The 22,489-nt window shown below is 40.6% G+C and overlaps 3 protein-coding genes across 3 annotated transcripts; 1 reads left to right on the top strand and 2 right to left on the bottom strand.

Annotated features, from left to right (window-relative positions):
* LOC103435287 (14 kDa zinc-binding protein) lies at positions 1-2,417 on the top strand. Its single transcript, XM_017332223.3, has 6 exons — positions 1-234; positions 343-435; positions 943-1,029; positions 1,443-1,590; positions 1,782-1,899; positions 1,993-2,417. The coding sequence occupies exons 1-6, from the start codon at positions 197-199 to the stop codon at positions 2,058-2,060; spliced, it is 552 nt and encodes a 183-aa protein (XP_017187712.1). The 5' UTR covers positions 1-196; the 3' UTR covers positions 2,061-2,417.
* LOC103435286 (probable arabinosyltransferase ARAD1) lies at positions 2,342-10,989 on the bottom strand. The gene is made up of 3 exons (XM_008373671.4): positions 9,939-10,989; positions 9,308-9,673; positions 2,342-2,893 (listed from the first exon to the last, which is right to left on the bottom strand). Exons 1-3 carry the CDS (start codon positions 10,863-10,865, stop codon positions 2,705-2,707), a joined length of 1,482 nt encoding a protein of 493 aa, XP_008371893.2. The 5' UTR covers positions 10,866-10,989; the 3' UTR covers positions 2,342-2,704.
* An 8,252-nt stretch (positions 10,990-19,241) lies between these two features.
* Positions 19,242-22,489, bottom strand: LOC103408429 (MADS-box protein FBP24-like). Its single transcript, XM_029102932.2, has 7 exons — positions 22,216-22,489; positions 21,099-21,165; positions 20,821-20,985; positions 20,242-20,283; positions 20,112-20,153; positions 19,651-19,918; positions 19,242-19,462 (listed from the first exon to the last, which is right to left on the bottom strand). Exons 1-7 carry the CDS (start codon positions 22,401-22,403, stop codon positions 19,458-19,460), a joined length of 777 nt encoding a protein of 258 aa, XP_028958765.1. The 5' UTR covers positions 22,404-22,489; the 3' UTR covers positions 19,242-19,457.

Below are 22,489 nucleotides of genomic sequence, written 5' to 3'. Positions count from 1 at the left end.
TGTGAAAGAATAGTCCCTTGACTCCATCAGAGCCGTTGGATGAGACTTTTATTGGTCTTTTTGGACGGTCCAGATGCAGCCCAATTTCCTATATGTTAAATTTTAATTAATTATTTACTTGGGAAATTCCTTTTGTGGGTATTGCATTGCAGAGTGAGCTTAAAAACCTGAGTCTCGAAAGGCAGTGAAAATTCCAATGGCTACTGCTGCAGTCACCTCCTTCTCTCTGTTTAGGTGTTTTTAATTTATTGCTGTTCTTGTTTATATCTGTAATTTTCGATCACTATGTTGGTTTTGGATGTATATTTTTTAGAATTTTTTGGTTTTGAAATTTTGGAACAGGAATTGTGCAGCAACAACTGTGAGAGCTTTTGTGACAGTGAAAGCCTCCAACCCCAATTTCACAACTTCCCTTCTTCCTCTCCACTCTCGCAGGTTCTCTCTCTCTCAATCGAAAATTTCTCAAATTTCTCAAATTTCATTGCGGTATTCTCAGCTTTCACCGTAATCTTCACCTGGGTATCTGTTATTTTTTAATTGAAAAAGTAAGGATGAGTGAAAGATGGCCCTTTGGATTTGTTTGAGGAGGTGCCACAAGCACAAGCCTTTTTGTAGAGTAAGTTACTGTTGGGCTGCTGTTTGACGTTGGTAAACTTTTGGCCTTTCTTCAAGATGTTTGTTGGTCGAAAGTCTCATACTTTTATCTGATTCAAAATGCTTACCCGGTGCCAAATCTAATTGTCAGTTGTGTTCTTGTTTAGCTGCAAATGACCTACGCGATGATCGGTTGTTGAAGAAGTTCTATAATCTTACTATATTAATATGCTGTTCATTTGAAGGTGTTATGTATATGTCATTTGAAACCAACTTCAATGTCTGGTGTGCTTGTCCTTTGGTGACTTGAATATAAGTATATAACTATCTGTCCCGTATGTTTGTTAGATCCCTGTGCCGTGTTAGCGCTACAAACAACGAGGAGGCTGCTGCAAAGGTAGCTGCAGTGAATGCTGACACTGGAGCTCCAACAATGTATCATCCGATTCCTTCACATAGTTAAACTGGTTTGATCTCACATTCAAGTTCATAGCATACCGTTTGAGTCTGGAACTTCCAATTGAACTTGTTGAGTTTTAACCCGTCAAAACATGGGAAGTCGGTGCTAAGTTGGAAGGAACTACTGAGGAAATTTTCTCCCAACTGAGAAAGTGGCAATATTCTTATTTTTCATCTTCATTGATTTTATCTCTTATTTTTTTTCAAAATTTCATGGAAAAAAAACTTATCACAATCATTACTGTCGAATTTGCAACGTTATTTTTTTTTTTTGAAACGTTATTTACTTCGCAGTTTGCACTGAAAATTTGAAATGGGTAAAAGCTGAATGGAAATTTAGTACAGTTAAAACAATGATTTCTTATCAAAGTTTTCCGCCTTGTTTGCAGATTTGACAAGATCATAGCTAAGGAAATCCCATCAAGCATTGTATATGAGGATGATCTGGTCCTGGCATTTCGTGATATCAATCCACAGGCTCCTGTTCACGTTTTAGTCATCCCAAAGTTCAGGGATGGATTAACCAGCCTGGGAAAGGTAATCTATGGCCCTTTTTAGCCATCGTACATGCCTTTTCTTCCATCATCAATCTTTGTTTTTACCAGTTACTTTTTTCCTGTTAAGACCCTATACTTTTCAAAGCATGTGTTATGCGTAGCACTTTTAAATGGTTCATAGTCTGCAGAGTGGAAACGCTTTCGTTTGATTTGCACATTCTGTCATTGCAGGCTGAACTAAGGCACACGGAAATACTAGGCCAACTTCTCCATGCTGCGAAAATTGTGGCTGAGAGAGAAGGTATTCTTGACGGATTTCGTGTGGTTATCAACAATGGTGCAGAAGCATGTAAGTTTCCATCCCCATATCTCTGTGCCTTCCTTTCATGGTTGTGCAATGCGTAGTTTGTCGTTCAATCATTCATGGTCTCGCGCCCTCCAGGTCAATCCGTTTATCATCTCCACTTGCACGTCCTTGGCGGAAGACAGCTGAAATGGCCGCCTGGTTGAAGATCTGAAGCTGATGGCACACCCACAAATTTTAATCTTCATGTGATATGATGAATGTGTTGTGGGGAGTTCCTTACGCAGGATGTTAGAACACTTCGATGAAACGACCAGAAGAGATAATAACCGGAGGCCTTTTACCAATCTCAGTTTGTGTATTGTTTGTTTATGTCTTGATAATGTGACTGAACTGGAAACATGGTTCTCTTTTGTTTCAGTATATGAATGTTGCCACAAATGGCTGAGATCGCGACGTGTTTACGAATGCAAGGCAAGACAAAAGATGAAACAAACATGATTTTTATTATCTACCAATGTACAAATGAATTACAAGTTACAAGTAATTTAATTTAATTTCCAGCCGCTGTTTCTTCATGACCACAACAGTATCTGCAAGTACAACAAATTGTACAAGGTTCCGGTATCGAAAACCCCCATCTGTGAAAGAAAGAACCGCGTGTGTCATTCAGCCTTGCTATAACCCGCATAAAGCTGCAGCTTAGAACAAAGTAGCGACTGCTCATCACTCTTCCGAAGATGCATAAGCGAATCATTAATGGCTAATGGTCGATCCAAGGCTTTCTGATCTATATATGAAGATCCATATGACTGACAGAGAGAGTTCTCTCTCATCGATGAAAGTGGCATCATAGGCTAGTTATAATCCCGGTCTGGTTTGAGCAGAGACAAGAGCAGTCTAGCACATTTGAATCCCTCTTGACAAGTCGCCTTTCGCGGTTGATTGTCAATTTGATAAAGGGGAGCTTCTGTGCGATCTGGCGCCAGATTTCATTCACTGTTCCATTTGGTTCTCCATATTGAAAATAATGCTTCACCTAAATCACGAAATTCAGATTAGTACGGAATGGTAATTTCCACTGGCATTACCTGTGCACTGTAATTACTTAATAGATGACAGTAATTTTGTACCATTTTCATACACCAAATTGCGGTCACATAACATGCATAAAAACTTCAATTGTAAAACTCTTATGCATCAACACCAACTTTCCACAAAGTAACCGAGAATTTCAGCGTGGCCACAGAGAGGATTCAGAGTATGTAAGATGTCATGATTTTACCGTGTAGAAGACCTTCCTAGTGTCACGGGATGACTCTTTAAGCCTTCCGCCCGTGCGGCACTTAGACTTGAATACCTCGATGAACAAGCTAAGTAAGCCTTCGAAGCCTCGCTTCCCCGGATCGAATCACAAAGAAAGCTAAGATTGCTTGGAGAATGCTAAGATCACTTAGAAGATGGGAGAAAGGAAGCTTTGTATTGAAAGTTAAGAGAACTTTACAATTGCTTACAATTCTTGGATGGTTTGGCCAAATGGCCTTACCTCCTATTTATAGGCCTAAGTCACCTCCTCAATGGAGGGTTCTAGAATCCCCTACTTACATCCAAAAATATCTAGCATAGCTCTAGATACAACTTGCCTAATCTAGATTATTCTAGGTGAGGCTTAAATATGTACACTTGTGTGGAATGTTCCGGAATGCCCTAAGATTATCTTGAATGCTCCGCCACGTTCTTGATTTCTCCGGGACGTTCCAGAAGCTTCCATGAAGACATGGCTTCATGGGCTTAGATATATGATGTCTTGGGCATTTTCTTTGTTTTTAACACATGGCCCGTGACATCCTCCCCCACTTAAGCCGTCGACGTCCTCGTCGACTCTTGCCTCTCGAATGTCTGAATCAAGTCCTTATATTGCCATAAGGACGTCTCCTTCTCCCATGTTGCTTCGGAGTATGGTAGCCCCTTCCATTTGACAAAGTACTCCACATGCTTTGGTTGTCTTGGTCGCACCACGACACGCTTGGCTTCAATGCTCTCCACTTCTTTGTCAAATGCCTCCGTCATCAAAGGGGGTGCTCGATGAGACTCACCTCGGCTTGGCTCCTCATTGTCTGCATGATAAGGCTTCAAGTTGCTCACATGGAACACCGGGTGAAACTTGAGGCGGGGTGGGAGTTCCACAACATAAGCGGCTTTGCCAACCTTCTTGATGATAGGGAATGGTCCCTCATACTTCCGCAACAAGCTCTTGTGCAAGCCACGAGTACTCTTGTGCTGAGACGCATTGAGCTTCACAAAGACTTGGTCGCCAGTTTGGAACTCCACATTCCTTCGCTTACGATCCGCCCATTTCTTCATCTTCTTTGAAGCCTTCTCCAAATGAGCTCGAGCAAGTTCGTGGGCTAATTGCCACTCCTTAGCGGTTTTGAAAGCGGCTGGACTATTCCCCGTGTAGCCAGTCACGACCGTGTTCGGGGTCAAGGGTTGTTGCCCTATAGCCAACTCGAACGGACTTTTCCCCGTCGACTCCGAACGTTGCAAGTTATAAGAGAATTGGGCAACATCAAGTAACTTAGCCCAATCTCGTTGATTGGCACTAACATAGTGCCGCAAATAAGTCTCCAACAATGCGTTAACCCGCTTCGTTTGTCCATCAGTTTGGGGATGAAAAGCTGTGGAGAAGTCTAACTTTGAGCCAAGTAGCTTGAAGAGCTCCTTCCAAAATCTACCCGTGAAGCGAGCATCTCGATCGCTGACTATGCTCCTCGGAACACCCCAATACTTCACCACGTGCTTTAGAAACAAGCGTGCAGCTACTTCGGCTGTGCACTCCACGGGTGCGGGTATGAAAGTGGCATACTTGGTGAATCTATCAACCACGACGAAGATAGATCCACATCCATCAGACTTGGGCAAATGTGTGATGAAATCCATGGTCAAACACTCCCATGGTCTTGATGGGGTGGGAAGTGGTTCCAACAGTCCTCCCGGTTGCCTTTGTTCCACTTTGTCTTGTTGGCACACAAGACAAGTCTTCACGTATGAATCTACATCATCCCGCATTTGTGGCCAATAATAAGCATCGCTCACCAAAGCCAACGTGCGGTGAGTGCCAGGATGTCCTGCCCACATTGAGTCATGGCACTCCTTAAGGATTTCTTTCCTTAAGCTTCCCCACTTTGGGACGTAGATCCGCTTGCCCTTGGTGTATAGCAAGCTGTCCTCAAGCCAAAACCTTCTTGTCTTCCCATCCTTGACAAACTCCACAATGTTCTTGGCTTGGACGTCATGTGACAAACCTTCTCGGACACGGCCCAAGAGATGGCTTTGCGGCTTGAGTACCGTAGCCATTAACTCTACTCGTCTACTTAGAGCATCGGCCACCACGTTCTCCTTTCCTTGCTTGTACTCTAGCTTGTAATCAAACTCCGCTAAGAACTCTTGCCACCTTGCTTGCTTAGGTGTGAGCTTTTGTTGGGTTTGAAAGTAGCTAGTGGCAACGTTGTCCGTCTTGATGACGAATGGGGTACCAAGCAAGTAATGCCTCCAAACTCTAAGGCAATGGACGATGGCGGTCATCTCCTTTTCATGGGTCGTGTACCTCTTCTCGGCATTGTTTAGCTTGCGACTTTCATAGGCTATCGGATGTCCCTCTTGCATCAACACTCCTCCTATGGCAAAGTCGGAAGCATCAGTGTGCAACTCGAATGGCTTACTAAGGTCGGGCAACCTTAGTACAGGCTCCTCCATTAGGGCCTTCTTCAACCTCTCAAAGGCCTCTTGACACCGGTCCGTCCATTCCCATGCCTTGTTTTTCTTAAGAAGGTCTGTTAAGGGTGCCGCTATAGCTGAATACCCTTTTATGAATCTTCGATAGTAGTTGGCTAGCCCCAGAAAGGATCGTAGTGTTGGTACCTTGGTCGGCGGTTCCCACTCTTGAATGGCCTTGATCTTGCCCTTTTCCATCATAAGTTTCCCCTCTTTTATCTTGTGGCCAAGAAATTCTACTTCTTTTGTGGCAAAGGAGCATTTCTCCTTCTTGACATAGAGTTCATGCTCCCGAAGGGTCTTGAACACTATGCGCAAGTGCTTGACATGCTCTTCCAATGTCTTGCTATAGACAACGATATCATCAATGTAAACCACGACAAACTTGTCAAGATAAGGATGGAATACCTTGTTCATCAATGTACAGAATGTTGCAGGGGCATTGGTCAGACCAAATGGCATGACTTTATACTCGAACGCTCCATATCTGGTCACCATCGCCGTCTTCGATTCGTCTCCAGGGGCTATCCTCACTTGGTAGTATCCCGATTGAAGATCTAACTTTGTGAAGTACCTTGCTTCACCAAGTTGATCGAATAAGTCGGTGATCAACGGAAGTGGGTACTTGTTCTTGATGGTAATCTTGTTCAATGCTCTATAGTCGATGCACAACCTTAGGCTACCTTCTTTCTTGCGTTGGAACAAGACGGGTGCACCATATGGGGACTTGGAGGGTTGGATGTAGCCAGCATCAAGTAGCTCGTTGAGTTGCTTCCTCAATTCCTCCAACTCGGGTGGCGACATCCTATAAGGTGATTTGGAGGGAGGCTTAGCACCAGGCTCCAACTCAATCGCATGGTCGACCTCTCTCCTTGGTGGCAACTTCTTTGGCAGTTCCTTAGGCATCACGTCCGCAAACTCCATAAGGACGTCTTCCACTTGTTTTGGCAAAGGCTCGTACTTCTCCTCCCCTTCATTCAACATTAGGGTTGCAAGAAATGTGGCCTCGCCTTTCTTCCAAGACTTGGCAAATTGAATTGCCGACAAGTGCTGGGTACACTTCTTGGCTTGCCTTTCCAATGGCACCAGGCAAGGTTGTCTTCCGTCGGCCAGGATACAGAAAATATTGTAGAAGGGAATGGGAAAGGCTCGTACCTTGTCCATGAACTCTAACCCAATGACTACGCCATAGTCGTCCATCTTGACTACGGTGAAGTCGATCGTTCCCTTCCATGTGCCAATGTCTACGTGCACATTACGCGCAACTCCAACAATGGGGGTGGCGGCGGAATTTACCGTCTTCACGCTACCAGGCTCCTTTGTGACTCGGAGGCCAAGCCTTGTGGCTTCCTCCGACGTCATGAAGTTGTGTGTTGCTCCCGTGTCCACCAACACACGCGTCGTCTTGTCACCAGTCTTGACGTCGACGAACAATGATCCTCCTCCAACTTGAGCCTTAGGTTGTGGGAGGGTTGTCTGGATGGCATTCAGTAGACGGATGCATCCCATCGTTGCATCGTTACTCTCCTCGGCCTTGTCTTCCTTGAAGGCCATGGCCTTAAGGGCCTTCTTTTGTGGGCAATCTCGCATCATGTGAGGGCCGTCGCATAGGTAACAAGTGGGTTGCCAAGACTTACCCTTGCCTTTGTCATGCTTATCGGCTTTCTTCTCCTTCGGTTTGCTTGTCTCGGCCTTGTCCTTCGGCTTATGTTCTCCCCCACTTCTCTCATGGTTACCCCTCTTCCCCGTGGACTTGGAATCACCTTGGTGGCTTGATTTAAACTCAATCAAGGATTCGGCAACGGCAATGGCATAAGACAATGTTTGCACGTGTCTCCTTTGTAGTTCGAGTTTTGCCCAATTTTGCAGTCCACTCATGAAGTACATGAGCTTGTCTTCCTCTAACATGTTGGGCACCTCGAATAACAAGCTCACGAAGGCGTTGACATAGTCTTTGACGCTCCCCGTTTGCTTGAGCCACCTTAGTTTCTCCTTGGCTTCGTACTTGGCATTTTGGGGATAGAAGTGCAACATAAGATCTTTCTTAAATTCATCCCAAGTGGTGAGAGAGAACGTACCTTGCTCAATCTCCATGCTCCGACGACGCCACCACATAAGGGCATTGTCAGCTAAGAACATGGTTGCCGTTGAGATTTTGGACTCGTCATCTTCAAGCTTCAGGTACTTGAAGTATCGCTCCACGTTCCACATGAATGTGTCGAGCTCCTTTGCTTCCCTCTTCCCATTATAGGATTTGGGTTTAAAGGAGTCGATTACCTTGGAGTCCAACGCCTTGATTTCCCTCGGCCCTTGCACGAATTGCTTCACAACTGCTTCTTTACAAAACGCCACATCTCCCTTAAGTTCCCTTGTGTCCTTTATCTCTTCTTGAAGCGCCACAAACCTTGCCTCTATGTTGTCAAGGTGAACCTGGACTTCCCTCCGCATCTTGTCTGCCATGGTGTTGAGAGCGCCAAGGAGCTCATCTCGTAGCCCTTCCACCAAGCCACGCAATTCATCCTTACCATTGTCCACCATGGTTTGGATTTCCTCCTTGCCGACAACGTCCTCATCAAGTCGAGTATCGAACTCGAGTATGGTTCGTTCCACCTTCTCGAGTCGCTCTTCCATGGTCTCCATCGATGCTTGCAAGTCCTTTAACTTTGGCTTGCTCTTGGCAACGTCTTGGACCTCGGCAGTACGCTCCCTTAGATCGGAGACTCCGGACACCATCTCTCCACTTGCCATATCCTACTTTCCTTCAAGTGATTCACGAGCTTGGCTCTGATACCAGCTGTCACGGGATGACTCTTTAAGCCTTCCGCCCGTGCGGCACTTAGACTTGAATACCTCGATGAACAAGCTAAGTAAGCCTTCGAAGCCTCGCTTCCCCGGATCGAATCACAAAGAAAGCTAAGATTGCTTGGAGAATGCTAAGATCACTTAGAAGATGGGAGAAAGGAAGCTTTGTATTGAAAGTTAAGAGAACTTTACAATTGCTTACAATTCTTGGATGGTTTGGCCAAATGGCCTTACCTCCTATTTATAGGCCTAAGTCACCTCCTCAATGGAGGGTTCTAGAATCCCCTACTTACATCCAAAAATATCTAGCATAGCTCTAGATACAACTTGCCTAATCTAGATTATTCTAGGTGAGGCTTAAATATGTACACTTGTGTGGAATGTTCCGGAATGCCCTAAGATTATCTTGAATGCTCCGCCACGTTCTTGATTTCTCCGGGACGTTCCAAAAGCTTCCATGAAGACATGGCTTCATGGGCTTAGATATATGATGTCTTGGGCATTTTCTTTGTTTTTAACACATGGCCCGTGACACTAGGCACGACAACTCAACTATTTTTTGCCCCCTTCTGTTTTTCGAAGTGAACAAAAGACAGAAATTGATGCAACCATTCCAGTTCAAAAAGTGAGGACTTAAGTACAGGTTTACATCTCAGACACACTCATATATATGGTCTAACAGATGAGATACAAATCCTGTATCAGTTTGCATTAGTTTCCCTACGTATGCTCATGTGTTTATATACCTTAGCTTCCTTACAATGCTGAAACAGAATATAAAAGTTCAAAAAAAAAGAGAACAAGAATTATAACAGAATAATAAAAAACGGAAAGAGAAGGCAAATCAAATCCCAAAATACAAAGATTTTGGACTAACCTCGTTTAGCTCTGTCTGGTACTCCAGAATTCTCTCAGTGGGGATTCCTCTCAGCATTGAGACTAAGAATCCTGGCTTTAAAGCTGCATTGGATTCTACAAATATTGCTATCTTTCTGTAGTCTATAACATCTTCGAATGGAAGCTCAATGCTATCACTGATTATCACAGGCACACACAAACTAACTATAGAATCAAAAAGTCGACAGGCTGATGGAGTATCACCAGCCGGATTCAAACAGAACTTCGACGTATGCATCCCATGTGTAGCAGCCCGTCGACTCTCTCTGGATTGGGTTCCATGCTTTACTATAACATCCTCTTCATTTTCAAGTAATTGGAAAAGTAAATCACGTATCTTTCCGCCCTGCACAAACACGAAAAAAGCCCCAAATCATACATTAGCTCAGGCAGGCAGATAACTGATCCTAATAGCAAACATTTACCCCCATAAAGTTTCTTGATTCATAATTTCATATTCAAATCCGTAATTCACAGACACAGATGGCAAGCAGCAATCACACAATGCTTAATAAAAATGCAGCATTTCAAACATACCAACAAGATAGTTTATCATAATAACCAACAAAAATTATCAAGTTAAGAAATTTAGTATGAAATTGAAAATGTACGTCTTTTCGAAAGCGGTTTCCCATGAAGAACAATAGGGCGTTCCTATTCTCGACGCTGATGTCGCCCGTGTAAGTGTTGATGCGGTGAGAGTAAGGCACGATCACGTCCTTCACAAGCGATCCTTGGTCCTCCTTCAACCGCCCAAAATCGCAAACAAGCAGTACACAATTTTTGACTTTGTTAATCACTTTGTACAGAGCATTGGGGTCCGAAGCCATGATCACATGGTCTCGGCCATTGTTCCTCTTCCAGTACTCCTGCGATTCCAGCCACTCAATCAAGGCCACCTGATTCTCCTCGTCGCTGTACAACGGCTTCTCCGACCCGGAAGCCGGTCGCGCCGGGTTAACAATCAGGCTCAATGACGAGAAGAACGGCACGTAGAACAAGTCTGCCTCTTCGGGATCCAATGCCCTCTCAACGGGCGAACCGACCCGTTCCGATTCGGGTTTGAGCAGGTCCTGGAACAGGTACCACTCACCCATGTGCTGGTGACCCGGGTACTTGAGCTTCGAAACGTCGTCGTCGGGCCGGCCACCGCGAGCCAGCGAATGATGCTCGATAACTCCGTAAGTGAACCGCTTAGGGAGATCGTAGAGGTACACTTTAACGGGCTTTCCGGGTAAATTAAGCTGATTTTCCACGGTAGCAAACACGTCGGAGGAGATCGAATTGGACGCGACGGAGGAGAAGGAGGGGAAGGCGTTCTCGAGCTTGGAAGTGGCGGCGGGAGTGAGGAAGGTGTTGAGGAAGGCGTATAAGACGAGGACACCGACGATGGTGGCGAGGGATTGCTTGAGGAGCGAGGATTTTCGCGCCATTGAGAGGAACTGGGTTAGGGTTTTGCGGTGGAGGACATCGAGGGAGGTGGAAGAAGGGGCGGAGGGTTTGTTGGCTTTGCTGGATTGGAGTTCACTACTCATCATACCCGTTGTTTTGGGGACTCGGTGAGCTCTGCTAACGTGCGCCAGGTTGTGTACTGGGGGACAGGTTGGTTTCTCTGTGAAAATAGAGTACTTAGAATTTGTTAATTGTTATCAGAATTGCATCCTTAAAATAGTGACGTAATTAATAACATGTGGGAATATTTATTTGAAAAATTTTATTTGAATCCACGTAACTTCTTTCCACACTTAATTTAAAATTTAAATGTTAATTATCTTTTTTTATCATATTGTATAATTACCATCAAATACAATATAAAATTAATAATAAAACTTAAATTTATCAATAAACCCACCCCTATAATTAAACCTATCATCACTCTTTATTCTACATTTATTCTGGCTAAAATCCTAATAACTCTTATAAAGAAAAACAAGTTTTTTATTTTATTATTATTATTATTATTATTATATCGATAGATGGTGATTTTGAAGTTTTGAATACTTCAACTAAAGTATAAATCAATTTGTGAAAAAAAAAATCGTTTGATTTCAATGTTTTAGAGTTTAGAAAATGAGTATTTGGGTTTCATTTTTTTTTCGTCAATTCAGGTTGCACATAGTTTGTCAAACTTTCTATGAGAAATAGTGCAGATGTTACAAAAGATGTTGCAGACACCAAATTTACTTGATACGAAATCATGTCTGCAACAAACGTAGTGAAAGTATTAATAATTTGTTGCAGACACCAAATTTTTTAGATACAAAACCCTTTCTATTGAAAGTAAAAGTATTAATAATTTGTTTGGCATGTTAGAAAGAAAAGACTGTTTCATTGGCATTACAATCTGTTGCCGTACTAGTTTGTCCTCCCATATGTGCTTGTTTGTGATACAGGGGACTCTGAAATGCAAAGTCGTTCGTCGGCTGAGGCAAGCATAAAATCGACAATGCAGCTCTTGGTCAAATTCTCTGCAGGCATTATACTGGATTCATGGAGTGAAACTAACCGGTAAGTTCATTTTTCTCTTCTCACTTGTTCGTGATTTGAATGCACGTAAAGATTGTCATGACAAAATTTCACTTACTTGCTTATGACTCGAGTCATGTACATTCTCTATGATTCTCCTAATTCACCCGTGCAAGCTGCTAATGATTTCAACTCTTCTTCACACATCTCATCTTGTAGCACAGCTAATCTTCCTAGACCAACTTTGTGAGATCTCTCCTTATCTTCCAAGACGCTTTCTGGAACCCCATGTTCCATACGCCATTCTTCGTTCGATAGACAGCCAGTATTACGAAAACTCTCCATCAATGCCGCTTGCATTACTAAGTGCTTCACCCCGCCATTCACCTGCTGCATCGCTCTCACATTCTTCTCCTGGAGTGCGATATCCCCATGGCGACTCCACGCTGTATGGTTCAAGTTATTTCAAAGGATCGTCATCCCATGGCCAGGTGTATGATACTACAAACCCTGTCCACTACCGAGGTTCGCTGCATCGCTTTAGATTACAGCTCAAGCTCTAGTAAAATCTGTTGGAATTTATTAGGTTTATTTAGGAAATTAATTAAGATTTGATTTGATTTTGTAGTAGGGTATTTTTGGCATTTAAGCATTAGGGTTTCTTAGGTTTATTGCTCTATAAATAGATCTTGTAATTTAGTTTGAGAATAAGTTAGTCACAATGTAGTCTCTAGGGTTTTTGTAGCCGTCTCGGCATTCTCAGTTTGTTCAATAAAATTCTTATTATTTTATAGTCTTATTTGTTCCGCACTCTGATATTCAACTTGGTATCAGAGCAGGTTTGATCCTTTGGGATTTAATCTGCCCTTGATTCGTATCAGTTTGTTTGTCCGTCTTGTTCGTTGTTTAGATTGTTGTTGGTCTAGTTTGTTTTTTTTTTTTTAAAAAAAAAAAAAAAAAAAAAAGGTGGAATCTGCCATCACCTCCGCTGCGCCTACCCCATCTGGATCTGCAGAACCATCCACCCACCATGTGCTTGAACTCGCACGGTACCCGAACTCAATTCCTATGAGTTGGATCTGTCGCAACTCGTATGGAGTCATTCTGCAATTGCATTGGAGTTGTTCTGTTGGCTGCAATCCATTTTCTTTCCCTCGACTTGGTTGCTGCATAAAGAAAGCAGAAGTAAAAAAAAAAAAAAAAGGTTAGGTTTTTTAGGCCCATGCGGGCAAAAGAGAAAAAAAAAAAATTGTTGGATTTTTTTTTTTGTTTGTTTGGCATCGGCATCGGCATCGACATTTGCACTGGCACTGGCATTGGAAATCTTGCACTGGCACTAGCATGGAAATCTTGCACTGGCACTGGCATGGAAATCTGGCACTGGCATGGAAATTTGGCACTGGCATTGGAATCTTGCACTGGCACTGGCATTGAAATCTTGCACTTGCACCGATGGAATTTTGTATTGAAATTGGCATCGGAAGTTAGCATAACAAAGCTTGCATCCACATCGTCTGTTGGCAAACTCATGTCGTATACTGCCATGAGTTTGACGGGGGGGTGTTGGAATTTATTAGGTTTATTTAGGAAATTAATTAAGATTTGATTTGATTTTGTAGTAGGGTATTTTTGGCATTTAAGCATTAGGGTTTCTTAGGTTTATTGCTCTATAAATAGAGCTTGTAATTTACTTTGAGAATAAGTTAGTCACAATGTAGTCTCTAGGGTTTTTGTAGCCGTCTCGGCATTCTCAGTTTGTTCAATAAAATTCTTATTATTTTATAGTCTTATTTGTTTCGCACTCTGATATTCAACTAAATCAAGTTTGTGGAAGGCTCAACTTCAGGGAGTACCGGCCCCAGTCCACTACCGAGGTTCGCTGTCTCAAGATCCGCTCCAATATCCTACAAGTAAGAGCCGAAGAGAAAACGAGTTAAAGGGTAAAAGGGATGGTAATTTGTCTACTGTGTAATTCTGTCAGTGCCTAAGATAGAGAGAGATGGGCGGCTAGTTCATGCAAATTTTGACAAATTGTACATCTTTATATATTTTGTTTCTGTATAAAAATTCCCAATAATATTAAGACAGAAATAAAATTTAATCCTATGTAAGTCAATACTCGACGTTGGGGCTTCTTTATTCTAGGAAAATGATTTTCGCACAAAGAAACGAGAATGCGGGGTGAAAAAATGGTGTGCAAAATTCACTTTTCTTATTTAACTCGACCGGAAAAAACCAAAAATGTTGGAAACATCTCTTTCATCACCCTGGAACTCAGCTCTCCTACAAACCCTGTACACTACTCTATCTGAAACAAAAAGCGGAGACACGATCACGGCGAGCACACGGAGTGGACATCCCGAAGTCCGGGCGACCAGAGTAAACATTCGTCGTTATTTACTATGATTTCAAGTTCTGTTTAGTTGAAGAAAAACAAAACCAAGTAACAAAGATTTGCATTGACACTATGGATAGCAGCAGCTTCCACAGAGAGTCAACCTTGTAAACATTACATATTATTGACACGATTTTGTATAAACAAGTGGAGGCACATGATTCTTGATGCCATAGCTGATTAACTTAGTACAACAACAACAACGAAGCCTTTTCCTACTAAGTGAGATCGGCTATATGAATCCTAAAATGCCATTGGATGAAGAGAAATTATATGTGAATTGGAAAGAACACCTTAAACTAAATAATTAAGCACTGATAAGACGAGGCAACAACATTACCTGAGAGTTTCTTTTGTTCCACGTCTAATTTTGCAACGTATTGTGGGGAGCCCAAGGCGCTGGTGAGCCTCGTAGCGATGACAACCAGAGAAACCTACCAAAACATGACCAAATCGTCAGCTATGATCATGAAAAACATGTGCGTGCAGTTATAGTATTCTGATACAAAAAAATTGGGTCCTGAACGGAGTCCAGTGATTTGTAAGGAAGAATCATAGCTTAGAGAATAGTGAGAAGCACGTACCATAATAAACTCCATCAACCTCAAGCACATCAATCTGCATTAGCAAGTCAAGTCAGACAGAAAGCATACGATCCAGGAATTGAATGCAGATTTTGCAATAAACTTTAAAGTTTGACATGTTTTGACATTGCAAGCATGAAATCCATACTTTCACTCTGCGTAAAAAAGTATACACATTTAAACATCAAGGCAAAAACATAAAGGCATAACCAAAAGTTTTTCACAGCTTTTAAGCTGAATCTTTAATGCTCAAAAGTCATCTAGCGAGAGATGATCGAAGCATCAAGACGTAATAACGACATACAAAAGCTTAAGCTACCCATGGCCTTATTCCACATGTTAACTTACCATTACATATTCAGATGTATTCTTTATAGAAAGCCTAATTGAATAAGCCTACTATATTTCCAACAAAAAAACCTGGAAAATTAGTGTCCAAATTATATGTTCTATTTGGTTTTCTCCTACGAAATACTGTGATTCCTGAGTTTCTTGTCAAATAAAATAGCAGAAATAAATGTAGTTCCTAAGAGAAACTGGAAAGGAAGAAAGGCAATCTAAGACTCGTAAATCATAGCAACAATATTCTACCAACCTTGACCAGAATCTTTCAAGTTAAGACAACCTTCATACTCCCTCATGTTTTAGTATGGTTTGGTTCCAACACCAGCTTCAGAGTCGATAACAAGAAACAAATGAGTCACGAAGATTTACTCTTTCGAGAAACTGAAAACTTGCATTAATCAGCGTGAGGCGTACTATACAATTTCTCACTTGCCCCACGTTATCCTCAATTTCATTCGTTGTTAACTATAAAATCCATACTTGATCGAGCGGACAGTTAAATAACAATCGTAAGTGCACATAACAATACTGATATCATCTCAACAAGTCCATTTTCTATGTCTAAGAACAAGCATTGCATTGCATAACACAATTAACAGAACATAGCCTGATATTTAAAATTTGAGAAGGAAAATTGAGCAGCTTTGGGTGCCATTGGATGATTTTAGAAAGAAGACAGAAGAAATTTGAAGGCAGGAAGCAAGAAAGAGCAAGATAATTCTGGAAATTTTGGGGTTCTGGAAATTCGAAGGATTGGAATGGCTAAGGTATTTGGCCGAAAGGATTAAGTGAAGATTATATAGTAAAGCAATTATAGTTAATGTTGGAAATTATGGGTTAGTGCAAAGGTTTTGTTAACAACGGTTGTTTTAAATAGTGCAAGTACCGAGTAAAAGCATGCGGTGGTTGTTTAATTATTATTAATGTCTCGGTTTGCAGACTTAACAAATGATTAAAGGGGGCACTGTTTGGGTTGATAATTAGCAGTGGGCTTTGCAAATATTTAAAGCCCAAAGGTGCTAGAAGAAGTGGAGTTTTGCCCGAAGCCCAATAGACCAAATGAGACAAAGTGGTGCCTCTTCCATTAATGCTTAGGCCACATGCCTAAGGATGAAGTGACAAGTGATAGAGACTAACTCACAATCAGCCAAAAAACACGTTCTAGTGGCAGTACATGTAAAAAAGATGATGACACACTGCCCTTGAAGAGCTTTCGGGCAAGAGCAAAGCCCTGACCTTCGGGCCAAATCGCTTATAAAAGGAAGAAGAGAAAACAGAGATAATGACACTCAACCAATCAAACAAACAAACATACAAACTCTGCTCTCAAGCCTGAAATCAACCCAGATTTTGTCTTTTTAGCAATAGTTTCCTTAGAAAAGCTATATTTTGTCTAGTTTAAAAGCTTTGCTACCAACCCTAATGATGTAGTATCAATTCTCTTGTGTAAACCTGTTTACCATCCATCCTTTTTGGTCTATAACCTCTGTAAAACCAAAGAGAAGTGGCTGCAAAAAGTTCAACCGTACCTGACAAGGTGAAATCTTGCCTATGTCTCTTTGTTTGTTCTTTAATTTGGTAGATCTGTTATCTAGATGTACTCCCCATCATATATCCAAGTTATTTCTAGTTATTTGGTAATTAAGAGTCCCATTTGCACCTAGATCTGGTTAACTTAGTAAATCTGTTTTCACTAAGAGCAACTTGGAATCAAGCAAATAACTTAAAGGGATTTAGACTCCCTCCATTTGAGAGCATACAAGATCATGAACTAAAAGTCTTTGTTTACAAGGCAAGAAAAGAACCTAATGTAGACTTAACCCATCCACGACAATCCTTTGGCAACAAGAAGTTTGAGTAACTTGAGACACAAGTAATCAACTTAAACCAAATATGTTTTACATTTGTTATAACTGAGATAACAGTGGCACGTCAAGCACCTTGTTAGTTTTGATTGCGAGCCTCAAGGACTACACCTAAGGCCCTACAAAGGTACCTTTCAAAACTAACTTCATATTCTTCTTGTAGCATACCAAGCAGCGATGAGACCCCAACATTCACATCACCAAGCACACCAAGCAGCGATGAGACCCTAACATTCACATCACCAAGTGCTAAACCACGCTAGGGGAGCTGTGCAAAGGGCAGAGATCTTTTTGCCCGGAACACATAGTAAAACTGGTTTGATCTCACGTTCATATTCATAGCATACCTTTTGAGTCTGGAACTACCAGTTGAACTTATTGGGGGCGTTTGTTGCGCCAGACTATCTCGGACTGGACTAGCTTCAAGGACTAAGTTGGACTGGCTTAGACTAGATTAAACTGGACTAACTTAGTAAAGCATTTGGTGCAGTGTTGGACTAAGAAGCTGGATAATAACAAATTCTAATATTATATTATTTAATATATAAATTATTAATATTTTATTATGATCTAGATGACCGGAGATGACGAGGGGTCTATCGGTAGTGGTTGTTGAGCATGACGAGAACGAGAGAGGATAGTCTTAGCTAGTCCCATATTTATTGGGGGTCTCGCTAAGACCTCTTAGTGAAGGGTTTTGTCCATGCTAGTCCCCTTTAGTCTCATTAATGTTAGTCCCAGCATGGAACAAACACAGTGTTGGACTAACAGCTAGTCCAGTCCAGTCCAGTCCCACTTAGTGAGGCAAACAAACGCCCCCATTGAGTTTTAACCCAAGCAAGAAAGTGGCAATAATCTTATTTTTCATCTTTGTTGATTTTATCTCTTATTTTTTTTCAAAATTTCATAGAAAAAACATATCACTATCATTGCTGTTGAATTTGCAACGTTATTTACTTTGCAGTTTGCACTGAAAATTTGAAATGGGTAAAAGCTGAATGGAAATTTAGTACGGTTAAAACAATGATATCTTATCAAAGTTTTCCGTCTTGTTTGCAGATTTAACAAGATCATAGCAAAGGAAATCCCATCAAGCATTGTATACGAGGATGATATGGTCCTTGCATTTCGTGATATCATCCGCAGGCTCCTGTTCATGTTTTAGTCATCCCAAAGTTTAGGGATGGGTTAACCGGGCTGGGAAAGGTAATTTCTGGACCTTTTTTTTCCCATCATACATGCCTTTTCTTCCATCAACAATCCCAAAGTTTAGGAATGTGAGAGAGAGAGAAGGTTCCCGGGGTAGGGGACAGAAAGAGAGAAAAATGAGGATTGTTGGGGTGCTGCCACGTGGCAGCTTGAGAATGAAGAGAATCAAATTTTCAGATCATGACTGGGTAAGAAAACTAAGGACTAAATTGATAGTTCCATTAATATTTTGGGGATAATTACAAAATTATTTTTTATAAGTAGGGGTGAGTGTAACAACAATATCGAGAGTATTTCGTTAAAACTCCCTAATATTAAAGGTAAAGATTTGGTCAGGTTCAATGAAGGAGCTTGATTAGCGGTGACATGGTAATAGTATAAGATCAAGTTTAGGGTTTACGGTTTAGCTTATAGTATAAGCGTGCTCCTTAACAATACAAATAAAACGACCAAGTGATTGTTTTCATACTGCGTTGTTAATTTAAGTGTTATAGTATGATAAAGTTGATACAATCAACGTCGTCGCGACCATTACCTTAAAAAGATTTGTACTAAACGAAGGCTCGTGATCCAAGGTTTTCTAATTAGGATGAGCTTGCCAATTGAGCCCAAGGCTATCCTCTTCACACATGCCTTGCCCAAGATCAAGATTTGCTATATATACATGCATTGTAACATAAGTGAATTGGTAAAATCAATGACAGTTTGACAGCCACGTAAAGTATTTGTCCTAAACAAAAGCTTGTGATCCAAGATTTCCTAATTGTGTCGAGCTTGCCACAAGGATACTCCTTCACACAGGCCTTGCCAAAGGTTGCCACAAGGTTTTTTCGATCAAAGCCCAAAACCAAGGTGACTTTCTCATCAACATGCATATAAATACCTTAACACCTTTGGGTGTAACTTATGATTACTTCTGCTTGTTCAAAATGCGGGCAAACAAATCAAGATCAAAACAAGTTAGTACATTGAATTCTTTGATATCATCGTAGAGACTAAATAATGTAAATATTGTAACCAGAGCCCCAATAATATTAAATGTATGTAGGATATTAGTAATCACTCATCCTCATTGCTCATCATCAATATTCATGATAAATTGACAAAAACCAACGTCATCTTTTGCTAGAAATTCAAAAGTAAATTAGAAATGTGGAACCCCAAATCCATAACATAAAGGGACACTGATCAGATAATATTCTTAACAAGTCATATTTATATCCTTTTTTTACGCATGCCAGAGCTAGCTTCCCTTCTCATAAACTGTTACTCTGCAAAACAACAAAACTAATAAGATTCAGATAAAATTAATACCATAGTTGTAAATAGGAACATGTTGGTATAAAGAAGTAAAAAGAATAGTTAATTAGGCTGCATGTATATTATATAGCAATATAACTTAACACTGTGTCTTTGTGTGATCGTGATCATATAATATATAAAACTGCTGCATACATACCGTACATAGAAGGGCCGCTCAGATTGAAATCGAGAAGGCCAGGATGATGATGATCAGGCTGGTGAGGGTAAGGGTTGAACTGCGGCTGAGGCTGCAAAGTAGCAAGCTGAAGCACACTACTTGGTTGTTCTTCACCTCCAAATGGGAATTGATCGAGCACATGTCGATGCTCTTCAGATTTCGGCAGCATCTCCAGATTCTCCACCTGCTCATGAGCCTCAAGATGCGCCTGATCATGACCAAATGCTGCAGCCTGATGCGCCTTAATCTAAGTTTCCATAAGAACGTACGCAACATGCATAACTATTATATTTGATAAACTGATCAAATTAACTGCATGCTAGCAATGAATTCGGGTGTAAAATGAATCTTATATATATGGAGAGCTTTAGGTTATGTATATATTGATTCAGGGATATTTCAGTAATTTAAAAGTTAGATAGAACCCTGCATATACTCACCAGATGGAATAGTTGCTCATTTTCTTCCTCCAGTCTTTTGGTCTAAGTTTCATGACAAAGCAACCCATCATTTCAGATCATTCACCAAAAAGTTAATATATTGCTAGCGATCATGGGTTTAAAAATTTACCGTTGCAAGAAGATTGTCTGTCTGCTGTTGCAAGACCTCAAACTGTACACCAATTTTCCAATTAATTAGTTATTTGAAAAAGAAAAAAAACCAAGAAATATTTGAACACAAAAGGTTAGGTAATTAGAACACGGGATTCTTTAGTATGTTACAGAGAATCATATACACCAAACTTTTGTTTGTCAAATCATTGGTCAAGAATTCACTTATCAATATCTACTGGTAATTAAAAGTCTTGGTTTATTGGATGCACACGAGCATAGTAGAATTTTTGTTATTTGTTAATAGACATCCTAATGTGACCATGTTACAAATCATACAGTACCAAAGTTATACGTGTAACACTGAAATATAGTTAACTAAAGGGCATACATATATAACATCAATATAAAGATAGGATAGTGCTATTTACACACTTATTTTTACCTCTCTCACACTCTTATTAATTTTAGTCATTGATCTTCTTCAATTCATTTTATCCGATGGTAGAAAATTGGGAAGGTTATGCGAGAAGTAAAAATAGGTGTGTTGATAGCACTCCCGTAAAGATATTGTAATTAGGAGACAGTGGAAGATTACCTTCCTAGCTCGAACCCTGTTAACAGACTCCTCCAGCTGGTGTTCAAGCTCCACCAGATCATCAAATCGAACGCAGCGTAAATCCTCGCCCGTGTAGCGTTGCAAACTCAATTCCAGATGCTGAGTTTCTCTCCTCATTTTTCTCAACTCAGCATTCATATATTCCTTCATTCAAAAATTACAAGGTATGTCACACTTAATTCTCAGAACATAAGTACTTAAAGTAACCATATTGGTTTTGAATTCAAATTCAGTACATAATCATCGAGGGCATATACCGTGTCGTTGTGTTGCGGTACTCGAATCCCTTTTGTAACCTGGTATCTTTGAATAAGCTCCTCCATGCTATAAAACATACAAACAAAACCATGCAGTTCATGATATATACTGATTATTATAAATTTAATTTCCAAAGTTGCATCATGTATAACTTTATTAGACGTGTAGCATTGTAATTGATAGGCATATGTATGTTACATAATTAATTTACATTTCACTCAGTAAAGATCTGGAAAAATAATTCACCATAACGTTTCATGCAAAGCACTGTTATAACGATCTAGCAGGTCCAATTACAAGAGAACAAATGTAGCACTATAATATTTTTTTTTTTAACTCAGAGAAACTTCAACTCTATAACGAATATAAAAAATCTGATTTACCCAAAATTCAAAAGGGAGAAACGATCAAGTGAAAATAAAGAGTAAGATCACTGTAGAAACTGTAGTAGGAAGACATAGTCTGTGGCAGAAATAATTATTGACTGTGAATTATTTATTTCTTACTATTTGTTTTTGCTGACATAGTTAATCATGAGTGCCTCAGTGAGAAATTAATAGGTTAGGAAAACCCTAGGTATGCAGATCTGACCAAATAGCAAGTAGATATACTCAATTGGTCAAATCATTTAAATTTGATGAGGCTAATGAGCCAAAACTGAAAAGCAAACCATAGTGTGTAAAGATCAACCTGTGGTGCTCAGAAAAAGAAATTAAAGGAAAAATAAATAACTTACACAGTGGGAGAGAGAGGCAGACCATGTACAAGAACACTGTAGAAAAAACGAAAACCCAAATGGCAACAATAACAATAAAACACATAGATCACTGAAAAGAAAAACGAAAGGAGAGAGGAGTTGAGTGATTTGAAAAAAAAGCGAACCCAGAAATCAAAATATGATCTGCTGTAAAAAGAAAGAGAAACATTAATCAAACTTGTGTAACCATTAATCTCCAAACTGGAAAAATATACACAAATTATGCAACCAGATCATGATAAAACCCATCTGGCAAACACATCAGAATAAAGAAAAAATAAAACAAACCCAAAAAAAACACCAAGAAAGCAAGAAAATATAAAACATATAAAAAGTAGGAGGGCCAGCTAGTTCATCACCTTGATGACTCACTGCAGTACTGAAACATCTTGCCAGTGCTTGAGAAAATGACAAGGCCGATCTGGGCATCACATAGCACAGAAAGCTCATGAGTCTTCTTGATCAGCCCTGCCCGCCGTTTCGCAAAAGTCACTTGCCTTGTGGTTCGGTTTTCTATCCTCGAAATAGTTATCTTGCCCCTTCCCATATTTATGTAGGTTTTCTTCTTTAGTTTGTAGGAAAAGCTAGAAGAAATTGATGGAACTCTGACTCCACCAGTGCTCAAATTCCTGA

The sequence above is a fragment of the Malus domestica genome, chromosome 05, assembly GCF_042453785.1.
Source record: "Malus domestica chromosome 05, GDT2T_hap1".
Taxonomy (NCBI): domain Eukaryota; kingdom Viridiplantae; phylum Streptophyta; class Magnoliopsida; order Rosales; family Rosaceae; genus Malus; species Malus domestica.
The sequence above is the reverse complement of the archived record's forward strand: the minus strand, read 5'-3'. Positions and strand labels throughout refer to the sequence as shown.